The following is a 12,777-nucleotide window of genomic DNA, read 5'->3' as shown; positions in this document are numbered from 1 at the left end:
GCCTCGGACTAAGCGAGGGATCCCACCTCTACCGCCTCAAGGGCAGTGTCCTGGAGCGTGAGACATTGGGTCGGGGATATAACTGGGGAGAGTGACCAGTACCTCGCCAAGGCGGCCTCACATGCTATGCTGAATAGGGGCCTTGCGGGGGATTGGAAGATTGGAAGGGATAGACAAGGAAGAGGGAAGGAAACGGCTGTGGCCATAAGTTAGGTACCATTCCGGCACTTGCTTGAGGAGAAGTGGGAAACCACGGAAAACTACGTCCAGAGTGGCTGGGGTGGGAATCGGACTCACCTATACTCATTTGACTTCCCGAGGCTGAGTGGACCCGGTTCCATCCCTCGTACTACTTTCCAAATTTCGTGCCAGAGCGGGGAATCTAACCCGGGCCTCCGGCCGTGGCAGCTAACCACACTAACCGCTACACCACAGAGGAGGACTTATCCTATATTTCTGAATTATTATTTTCTTATGTGGACAAGTAAAAACAAAAGTGTGTAAGTCACATTTTTGTATTGTTAACTCGTACAATTTAGTAGTTCTCTTTAAGAAAGGCAGCTGAGTGAAATCACTGCCAATGATTCATTTACAGGATAATATTGTTCTCGTCCAAATAACCACAGAAAATATGTTACAGACAACACAAACTTACGTATATGGTTAAAGCCACATTTATTAACAATGTTCAGAATATTAACAAGATAACTGAACTTATCTGCTTTCTACCGGCTATTTGGCTATTTAATCAATGTTATGACTAAATATCTTATCTTGTTTGTATCAGAGAGCATTGAAATTAGTACGTTACAAGAAAAATTAAAAAAGAACGAAAAATTGGGTCGTCAGGCTTTTCTCCGGTATGAGTGAAATATGTCTGTTTCAAATGGTATTACACCAATAATAATAATAATAATAATAATAATAATAATAATAATAATAATAATAATAATAATAATAATAATAATAATAATAATAATAATAATAATAATAATTGGCCAACATCACTTCGAAACTGAAGTTCGAGGGAGAGAATTCAGACGCCCTTGATAAGGAGATGGATTATCACCCCTACTCTTCAAGTGAGTCCTAGAGAAGAACTGAATAATCAAGGAGTTCAGATCGGATTCCGACTAGGATACAAAAACCAAAATTTTCATCTTGATTGCCTAGTGTTTGTAGATGATTTTTCAGTTTTTTGATTCCTCATATACAGCAATGGAACTTGTTTAATCTTTAAAACACAAGCACCAATGCCAGGCCTACAGGTCTCTTTTGCGACAACATTTTAAACTAAGATCAAGCTGGCACCCAGAGAGACCGCAGTGGGACAAGACAAAATGATACGGGTAGATGAGTTCCAGTATCTGGCAGAACTGACATCACCACGCTTGTCAGAGAAAGAAGCCTACATATTACGTATGAACTAAATGGAAATGACATATCACTTAATCAAAAGGCATTACTGCAGTCGACTGAGAAACCGGAGGCCAAAGTAAGGAATGTTTTAAAAGAGATCTCAGGTCCCGTGAAAGACAATGCGGCGTACAGAAGACGAACTATACGCGTGATTACCGGTACTACCCGAAAAAGAAGAATGAGCATGTGGCACGAAACACGACTGACCAACCGCATCATTAACTTTCTTCAGAAGAAGAAAACAAAAGGAGCTTGGTTCATCGAGGTGGATAGAGACCTTGAAGAAGTGGAAATCGCACATAATGGCATCCAGGAGCGTGTACCACTTGAAAAGGAACTTCAAGCGTTCCAGGGTTTCCGAGACAAACCGAAATTATAAACAAGAAAGGCATGGACACAGTAGAGGATAAAATGGTAGCGAGAACGCAACTGGGCAGACATCGAAGTCAGAAGTAGCCAGTTGAAATGACGTGGTCCAAAGTTGGCCTATACGACATGAATTGATGAAATAATAATAATAATGATAATAATAATAATAATAATAATAGGAATGAAATCAATGGATGAAGCTGTACGCATAAACCGGATTCAGTGGTGGGGTCATGTGAAGCGACTGGAGGTGGATAGGTTACGTAGGAGAATAATGGACTCTCTTATGCAGGGTAAGAGAAGTGGAGGGAGATCAAGACCGCGATGGTTAGACTCAGTTTCTAACGATATAATGATAAAAGGTATAGAGATAAATGAGGTCACAGCAGTAGTTGCAAATAGACGACTGTGGCTTGCAGATTGAACACTGAAAAGCATAACGATCTATAATGATAATGCATTTATGTATGTATAGTAATAATAATAATAATAATATTAATAATAATAATAATAATAATAATAATAATAATAATAATAATAATAATAATAATAATAATAATAATAATAATAATAATAAACGTTTGCCCTAAGCTGCGGTCATTCGAGGTCCCTGAGAATACCCCCGGGTCTATTTCCACTTTCCATTTTGCACAGAAAAATGATAATGAATGCACATAAGGACTTACTGAATCATATGAGCCGTTGCTGACAGATTGCAATGTTCTAAACCATGTGTCCCTCCGCACCTTTCAGATGAGAAATGAAATCATAGGAAGTAAAGCAGGAGAACAGAAAACAAGCCCTCATCACTCAATCAACATCCATTACTCCGTTTTAACCCTCTGCTTGCACCACGTCCACTCCATAATGCTTAGTTTACACGATGCCAGTTGCTGAAATAATTGTTGGCGACGGTGTTGTCTTCTAATTATTGTGGGACAATCGCTGACCAGTCCCGTTGAATGGAAACTCGTTCAGACGAGGAAGTTATTGCCACGCCTCTAGACGACGAGAAATGGCTTAGTGCGCAGCGTCTGTAGTGTCCCATGAGGAATTACATTTTATTTTTAATGATATGTGGCGGGAATTCATTGCTGAATCATGCAAAGTTTTGACCTAAATCACATTGAATCCTTAAATGTTATTTTTATCGGTAATCTCACGAAGTGCCGTTTGACAAGCTTGTGACAGGTCTTTGTGACAGCTCAACGAATTTTACGTTAGTACCGTCACCCAACCGAACAGCTTAAAAATAATTTCAAAATAAACTTATTTGAATTATCAAGACCACGCAGGCGGTTGGACCTCTCGGTTGACACAAGCGAACTGGCTCAAAATAATTATACAGCTGCCACGTTCACACGCCACCAACTGTCTCAACAATACTGAGCTCTGAGTGATGTGGTGCTGAGCTGAGCCCTCTTGGTTGTCCTCAGTCTGGCAATTGCCTAGACAGCATGAACGAAGTGTTCACACGTAGACGGTCAACTGTCCTCTGACAAGTGTCTCATCAACTGGCTTCGTGGGACTAGGCATTAGAGTTACATTGCTCCGCACATCATGTCGGGGATGAAATCGCTGTTAATTATACCAACGTAACTCACACGCTGTTCGCTTCGTCAATATCCGAAACTCCCCTTTAGTCATTCTCTTCATAATTGATGGTCTACTTCTCTCACTCCACACCAAATGGAGAACGGAATCAGGCATATAAGGCAACGCTTTACTAGCCAGTGTCTCGGTAAGGAGCACTATTTCAATTCATGAGCACATTGAAATTGTGGGTTATTAGGCTGTTAGACTGAGATACCTGCGTACTGCCAGCACGTAAAGAATACAGCACAGTGGATAAGATATTCCACCATTCACTTGTGAACAGGTTCAAGTGCTGAGTTTCATCCTTATCAAACTTATTTGTGACAAACTAGTATTGTTAATGCTTCAGGACACATTATCAATACAGATAAGAACTTACAACTAAATTCGCTATTGAATGACGACTTGTAATACTAACGTCACACAAAAGCGACGTTGTGAAAGAACTTCTTCATCATTACAAAGAGTTTCGATTTTTTTTTGTGAATTCCTTTCAAAGGAGGAGGAGCCAAGAAAGGAACGAGAAGAGGTATGAATACGTGTAAGTAAAAAATACCGACAAGAGCCATGTCTCTCCCTGTTCCTTAACACACCACCTAAGAAAAAGATTTCTCCATATTCCCTATATTCAGCATACAATACTCCAACGTTCTTTCTAATTTCTCTGTAAGAATATTACAGTACGAAGAGGCAAGAAATAGAATTAAGAAAATAAATATCAAAGAGGATTGTCAACAAAAATCCGTTAAGAACGGGCCTAAGATTAAAAGAAACGGCTATGGACATGAAGTTCCTATCCATTGTGCTTCTTAAGACAGATCACACCTCCAGCTACTTGTGGATATTCTGTCCATCAGACCAGGTTTTGTCGTAAAGGAAAATGAACCTTATCACACAGTGCTGTAGGGATGTATCTTTACCCGACGTATTTACGCACTCCTACAGTATATAAGGATCATTTTCCTTCACGCACAGGCATACCAAAATGAACACAGCGGAAATTGTTCTGATGGACTACATATCAATACGGGGCTGGAAGCGAGACAAGTCCTAAGGAAGAGCATTGTGAGATACGAGGTATTGCATTTTTGAGGCGTAGATGTGCGTTTCCTGAGTCGCTTTGTATAGAAAAATCAAACGCACAAGTTTACGAGTAATAAAATTTCAAGAAATTATGTGTAGTAATTCTCGAAGTTGTTAGTTTTATACCACTCATCCCTGGGTAAACAAGAAAATTCATTATTTTAATTTTTGGTTATCCTAATAAGGTCTATACTCGCTTTGCTTTGACATTAACAAGGTAAATAATTTCGTCATAATACTGAAGAAATAGCCAAACATTACTTCCAGATTATTCATGAATACAAAACAGTAACCGGTAAGAACCAGATAATTTGAGTTATCTTGTTAGCATTCTGAATCTATATAGAGGGTGTTTCTATATTCCCATTACAGAATTTAAGGGTTTACAGTTGGGACCACGATGGTTAAGTTTATTATAGGAACTTGTGTCCGGAAACGCACCGTCTTCCCTCTATCCGTAAAAAACCCGCCACAGCACATGTTCAAATGCCCTGCATTGTACGCGCCACTGACTAGAGGACGTACGTCTGTGAACGATCACGTGATGTCTCATACCCCTATAGGTTTGCTGACATTCCATGATATTCAGTTAAGTGTGTGATCCGCACGGAGACGTGTTGTACCTGCTGTTTTACTTGTGATCTTACAGCAGTAATTCTTTACTACGCACACAGCAGTAAGCTGTACGTACATTAGTTCATCTGCGCCAAAGATCTGAGCAACAGTTGATAGATCGTGATGACCCGATTGCTTGGCCTGCACGTTCATCGGACTTGACACCGCTAGACTACTACCTGTGGGGTCAAATGAAAACTTGATTTGCGAGATCCCCGTGGAATCCGAGGAAGACCTACTGGCGCGGGTTATGGCTGCGGCGGGTATTGCAGGACCAGGGAGAGGTGATCGTGTATACGACAACATGGTACAGAAGTGCAGTGTCTGTAGTGACGTCCGTGGTCGTCACATCGAATCCCACCTGTAATTGGACCCATACGACAGGCGATAGGAGTCGGACAGAGCGCCGGAAATGCGGGAGCTGCAAACCTGTGTTGTGGTGATTTTTTGCGGATAACGGGAAGACGGTACGTTTCCGGACACAAGTTCCTATGATAAATTTAACCGTCTTGGCCCCCACTGCAAGCCTTCTAGTCTGTAATGGGAAATTAGGAACATCCTGTATAAAAGTAAAACTATGTGTGTTTGTCTTGCATGGACTCCAAAACTAATGGGTCGAATTCGCTGAAAATTTCAAATTTGATTCATATTACTCCTGAGACGGTTTAGTAAGCGGTTTGAACGAAGTCGGATCGACTTGGTGGACAGAATGTCGCTAGGCGACAATAACACACGTTATATCATGACAGTTCGGTAGAAATGCTGTGCACAGAAGGATGGGAACACGCCGTCAAGTTTCATAAAGTACCTTTCTTGCTAAGAGGTTCATGACCGTACATGTTATTTGGAAATAGCAATCCAACATGACACAATGAATATGTACTTGCAAGTTATATGACCAACTTCGATACGTCTGGCAATATAAAGAATGTAGCTGTTTATTAGATGTGGAAAAATATTTATGAAACTGTGAAAAATGTAGAATATAAACAGTGCAATATCAGGATGACTCATCAGCCATTCCTAACGAACAGCAACTGGGGGTTTGGGGGCACAGCCTCCAACAAGCAAAGGCGAGTCTTCTATAAAGGCTAAGTCCGACTGACCGTAATCGGCGCCTAGCCAAAGCTACTCGACATAAAGTAATGAATTTTTTGGATATATTTATTTATATTACACTGTAGGTGTTCACTAAGGGAGGATATTTGTATATTCCAACCCGTAGGGGGTGAAAAAGCGGATGGATATTTTAAAAGAGTAAATACATCATAATCATAACAGTTTACGAACATAAACTTTGATATTTGGTATCTTAAAAGCAAGTTTTGGAATATCTACTTAACGGAGGGTGAACAGGACTGAGAAAGGGGTGAATTTTTAAAATGAATATATCAGGAGTATATCTAAAAGATTTATGTTACAGACTTGAAAATTAGTGTTAGGAATCTGCTGTAAAGCTGAAGAAACACGCACAATTTCTTTTCGACAAATCCACTAAGTGGGAAATTAAAAAGGAGATGAATTTCTGTAATGAACATATCTATAGTATATCCCGAAAACTTAACATGATACAGACGTGAAAAACAGTATCACTAATCTCTTTTAAAAATAAAGGAACACATATTTTTGTTTCCGGAAGAAATACTTAAGGGCGTAAAAACGACTGAAAAAGTGGGTGAATTACTTTTATTAGGATACCGATATCTCCAAAACTGAAGATTGTCGTGAATATTCGTATTATTAATCTCTTTTAAGGAAAGAAACATGTATTCTTTCTTTGCAGAAAAACCACTTAAGGGTGTTGTAAACAGGACTGAAAAATGGATGGAATTCCTTGCATGAAGACACTTACATCTCAGAAACTGCAGATATTACAAACAAGAACATTGGTATTTGGATTCTTCATTAAAAATAAAGAAACACGTATTTTTTTGTTTTCGGATAATCCACTTAAGAGTGGTTGTAAATAGGTCTGAAATGGGTGTTGAATTCCTTTTGTGAAGATACTTATATCTCAAAAACTGAAAATGTTACAGACATGAGAATTTGTCTTTGTAATCTTCCTTACAAAACAGAGGAGTACGTAGCTTTTTTGTTTTCAGAAAATCCACTTAAGGGACGGGTGAAAAAGAAGTGAAGGAGGAGTTAAATTATTTATATGAGGATAGCCTACTTATAATCTCAAAAATAAAATATGTTACAGTCGTGGAAATTTTCGTTAAAACCACTTAAGGGAGTATAAAGGATTGAAAATGTGTTGGAGTTCTTTTTATCAAAAAAACTGGTATGTCAAAACTGAAGGTTACAGTCGTGGAAACTGGTATTTGGAATTTCCTTTAGAAATAAAGAAACACGTATTTTTGTTTTCGGAAATTCCACCTAAGAGGGCTAAAGAGGGGATTTGGAAAAATATTAAAAAAGGTCGAATACCTCTTATGAGGATACTTATATCTCAAAAACTGAAGACGTCCCAGACAAGAAAATTGGTGTTTTGAATAACCTTTCTTCCGAAAATCCACTAAAGATGGGGCTTAAAAAGAAGTGAAATGGGTTGAATTATATATATATATATATATATATATATATATAAATAAAATAGTACAGATCGTGTGCCTGTACATTCACTATTTTGGCAGAATTTTCGTACCGTTATCTGTTTCATGTGTAATAATGACCAAATGTAAATTTTTTAGCTTTAGTTTCCTGAAAGACCTAATTTTCACCCCCTTCCCGCAAATCAAGGTGGTGGCACAATCTGCTAGACGACCTATAAAATTTAAATTTGGCAAAATTATAGATTTCATCCCGTAACCAGCGGAAAAATTCCAAGATGTTTACATTTTTCACTTTTTACTCTTCGACTATATCGAAATATGCAGGCAATATTTTTGACGGTGCATACCTTTGTTTCGAGGTATCTCGTGGCTAAGCAGTAAGTCTTATCACAAAAGGGATGGCACATTCTCAGTTCAATTTTAAGTTATCCACAACTTTGGTCTTATGACGTTTCGTCGTATCTCTGACCATCATACGTTAGAATTGGCAGTATTTCTCTACTGTGCATAGATTTTGTCGTTTAAACACGTATGATTCGTAGTCTGACACATTTATAGTAAATATAATATGAAATATGACTGAACAATGGCCTGCCCAGTAGTCATATCTGATCCGAATTGTATATTTCTTGCTGTCACATAAGTATCCAGAACGTAACCCAGAGTGTGAAAACCTTACCCAAATTTCGCCAAAGTTCCTAATTGAGTCTAACCCATAAATAGAGGAAATACTAGAAAATGTCGTAGGTACAACCATTTAGATCGCTAAAAGAGGCGTCTTATGGTGCAATCTGTTTGTCGATACAACGTACCGTTTAGCAGCAGCTAATCTGTGAATGAATGTCTGCAATATTGTAAACATGCACATACTTTACTTTTGTCGATCCATATACTGTATGTGCTTTGAAGTTGATGTTTAGCGATCTAGAAAGGGTGCGTCCGCCATTAAAATTAATACGATCGGTAGTGACTGTTAGCAGAAGGGCGTCTGCTATTGTATTCAATACTCCCCACATGGACTTCGACTGGTAGTAGGAATGGGGTCCCTCTCCAACTCCTGTGTAACTAACTGGCTTTAGTAAGGAGGATCTACCATGTTAATGAATAGTTCCCTTCTCGATTTGACTGGCAGAAGGCAAGAGAGCATGCAGATTTCTTCAAAACTTCCCTGCATGATTATGTCTGGAAGTATGAAAGGGGGACTGCCATTGTAACGAAAACTCCCCAAATCGACTGATGACTCCACAACAGACAAGGGGGTCTTCTATTATAATGAAAACTTTCTAACTCGATTGCGAACCGCAGTAGGCAAGTGAGCCTGCCGTTATCATCACAACTCCGCATTTGTCACGTTACATTAGAAACAATGTACGTGGATCTCCCCATGCCGTTTCTCGGATAACGCTAAGAGACATGCAATTTAAAATATCTGATTCACTGCGTGTACAGTAATTTACTTCGATATCCGTATACAATGAAGAATACCGTAGCAAAGCATGATTAGATTTACTAGTATATATGTATGTAAATAAATAAAAGCGATGCCGTCGTAAGGTCGGAGTGCCTGAGTGCAGCTCAATGTTAGATCTTGAAAAAGGAGAAATTAATGAATTGGAAAAGAAGGAAAGGAAAGTGCTAAGAAATATTCTTGGTCCAAGGAAAAATGATAATGATGAAGGAAAAGGAACTATAAATAACTCTATTTGAAAAATGAAGAGCTTTCGGACAGTATCAGAGAAAGGAGGATTTCCTTTTACGGCTAACGAAGAGAATATTGACAATTTAGAAAAAAGTTCCAAAACAAAAATCCCATGGCTCACAGGATATGGATGCGCTGGGTATCACAAGAAAAGAGATTTTTTATTTTTAAAATTGCCTTTTGTCTCACCGACTCAGATAGTTCTTCTTTTGCTATTGGTTTTACGTCGCACCGACACAGATAGGTCTTATGGTGACGATGGGACAGGAAAAGGCTAGGACTGGGGAGGAAGCGGCCGTGGCCTTAATTAAGTCACAGCCCCAGCATTTACCCGGTGTGAAAATGGGAAACAACGGGAAACCGTATTCAGGGCTGCCGACAGTGGGGTTTGAACCCACTGTCTACCGAGTACTGGATACTGGATGCAATTAAGCGACTGCAGCTATCGAGCTCGGTACAGATAGGTCTTATGACGATGACGGATTAGGAAAGATCTAGGATTGGGAAGGAAGCGACTGTGACTTTTATTATTGCACAGCATTAGCATTTGCTCGGTGTAAAATTACGGAACCATGGAAAACAATATTCAGGGCTGACGACAGTGGGGTTCGAACCCACTATCCCCCGAATGCAAGCTCATTGGGTAGAATCAATTCCAAAAAATGGAATAAGTTGTATGGGAGTTTCAGGAGAAATAGAAGAAGCAAAGGAAATCCGTCTGGACGGATGGAGAAGAAAGGGATATAGTGAAAATGAAGAAATAGTAGAAAGATGGGAAGGCAAGTAGGGGAAGAATATAATCAAGTTACTTCTCGTGGTCCACTCCTCATCTAGTTGTATATAAAGTGGCTTCAACCAGATAAGTCAGTTTGTCTTGTGTGTAGTATAGTTTCTGTTGTTATTGTGGACGTGGACATCATCTTGTAAATGAATTATAAATGTACACAGCTGCCTTTGTTAAAGAGAACTGTTAAATCTTACCAGCTAACAATACACAAATGTGACTTACAGCACTTTAGCTTTGACTAGTCCATATCAGGAAGTAACGCCTGGTAAACATACAAGTCACTCTCATTCAAGATACAAAGCAGACAATTCATTAATATTTTGAATTAAACAAAACACAACAAAAGCCATTATATAAACAGCTGTTCCATATAACGCAAAATGTTTTGACAACATTTGATGAATGGGTGATTTCGTATTCTTCAAAACAAAAAAAAGTGCTTTCCCTGGGAACTTCACCAGTTTTGACTTATCTTGCCTGGGATAAATGATATAATACCGAAGGAACAGAGCAATATGTAGATATTAGTTTTATACGCGACTAAATGTTTTTTCTTACCAGAGTCATGTCGCCCAGGAAGCTCAGAGTTCGCAAAGATCCGTTTTGGGAGATCTGGACCGATATGTGTACCAAATAGGCGGAGTAGGTTAGTCTGCTGAGAAGCTGGAACCAATCCCAGGACAGTATCGTGTTGACGAAACCTGAAACATATGTTACCGTGAAAGGAATCAATGAGAGAAGCCAATCCGGTGGATCCCTTCTCCATCTTAAGTTAATTAAACAATTCTAAGCTCCTTACTCGCCATGCATAAAATTTCCACAATACAGTCCAAATACTTAGTAAACGTCCTTCTGACTGACCGGCGGGGCGTGGTCATGTAAGTAGCGTCATTAGCGTTCTCTGTCTCTCTCTCTCTCTTCCGGTTCGTTATCTCTTAACTCGACTGTTGTCACGCTGTGTTCAGCCACTGCGTACAAGATGTGTAGACGAAGACTGGGCAGCGAAAGGAGTGGGAGACGTGGCAGCCCCCTTCCATTGAATCTCCCCTCATGGGCAGCCGACTCCCGCACAGGACGTTTACGAAGTATTTATTCTATAGCTTCCTTGGTTGCGGATACCGTTCCTTTGTGCCTAAAGAACTACTGGTATCAGTCGATTCAATTGGCATGTAACTAAAAACAAGTAAATGAAGACACAATATTTTAAACCAAAATTCAAGAAAGTAAACTAAATTTTCAATTAGAAATTACACCAATGCCCCCTCAAGAACAATATTATGACCGTGATATAATTTGGGTCCTTATATTGCGAAAAAGAATTGCAAGCAAGCGTTACGTTTACTGAAGTGCTCCTAGTCCTCAGAGGAGAAAATCGATGGATCACGACTGCGACTGTAGAAAAGTTTGAACCGACCGCTGTTCTGTTTATGAAATTACACTGACTGACAGAGCAAATGCAACACCAAGAAGGAGTGGTTCTAAAGGGATGAAAGTTGGGGAAAAAACAGAGACGGCACGGAAGGATAATTGATGTTTATTTCAAACCGATATGCAGGTTACACAATGCGCACGGCATCGACTCAGTAGGATGTAGGACCACCGCGAGCGGCGATGCACGCAGAAACACGTCGAGGTACAGAGTCAATAAGAGTGCGGATGGTGTCCTGAGGGATGGTTCTCCATTCTCTGTCAACCATTTGCCACAGTTGGTCGTCCGTACGAGGCTGGGGCAGAGTTTGCAAACGGCGTCCAATGAGATCCCACACGTGTTCGATTGGTGAGAGATCCGGAGAGTACGCTGGCCACGGAAGCATCTGTACACCTTGTAGAGCCTGTTGGGAGATGCGAGCAGTGTGTGGACGGGCATTATCCTGCTGAAACAGAGCATTGGGCAGCCCCTGAAGGTACGGGAGTGCCACCGGCCACAGCACATGCTGCACGTAGCGGTGGGCATTTAACGTGCCTTGAATACGCACTAGAGGTGACGTGGAATCATACGCAATAGCGCCCCAAACCATGATGCCGCGTTGTCTAGCGGTAGGGCGCTCCACAGTTACTGCCGGATTTGACCTTTCTCCACGCCGACGCCACACTCGTCTGCGGTGACTATCACTGACAGAACAGAAGCGTGACTCATCGGAGAACACGACGTTCCGCCATTCCCTCATCCAAGTCGCTCTAGCCCGGCACCATGCCAGGCGTGCACGTCTATGCTGTGGAGTCAATGGTAGTCTTCTGAGCGGACGCCGGGAGTGCAGACCTCCTTCAACCAATCGACGGGAAATTGTTCTGGTCGATATTGGAACAGCCAGGGTGTCTTGCACATGCTGAAGAATGGCGGTTGACGTGGCGTGCGGGGCTGCCACCGCTTGGCGGCGGATGCGCCGATCCTCGCGTGCTGACGTCACTCGGGCTGCGCCTGGACCCCTCGCACGTGCCACATGTCCCTGCGCCAACCATCTTCGCCACAGGCGCTGCACCGTGGACACATCCCTATGGGTATCGGCTGCGATTTGACGAAGCGACCAACCTGCCCTTCTCAGCCCGATCACCATACCCCTCGTAAAGTCGCCTGTCTGCTGGAAATGCCTCCGTTGACGGCGGCCTGGCATTCTTAGCTATACACGTGTCCTGTGGCACACGACAACACTTTC

General features: G+C 40.9%; 1 protein-coding gene across 1 annotated transcript in view; it reads right to left on the bottom strand.

Annotated features, from left to right (window-relative positions):
* The window catches only part of LOC136865955 (nose resistant to fluoxetine protein 6), a 123,022-nt gene that overhangs the window by 16,508 nt on the left and 93,737 nt on the right, over positions 1-12,777 (bottom strand). Inside the window, exon 11 of the mRNA XM_068226573.1 lies at positions 10,682-10,824. Coding sequence (XP_068082674.1) covers positions 10,682-10,824 — 143 coding nt within the window. The remainder of the gene's footprint in view (positions 1-10,681; positions 10,825-12,777) is intronic.

This window comes from Anabrus simplex, chromosome 3, assembly GCF_040414725.1.
Source record: "Anabrus simplex isolate iqAnaSimp1 chromosome 3, ASM4041472v1, whole genome shotgun sequence".
Lineage (NCBI taxonomy): Eukaryota > Metazoa > Arthropoda > Insecta > Orthoptera > Tettigoniidae > Anabrus > Anabrus simplex.
The sequence above is the reverse complement of the archived record's forward strand: the minus strand, read 5'-3'. Positions and strand labels throughout refer to the sequence as shown.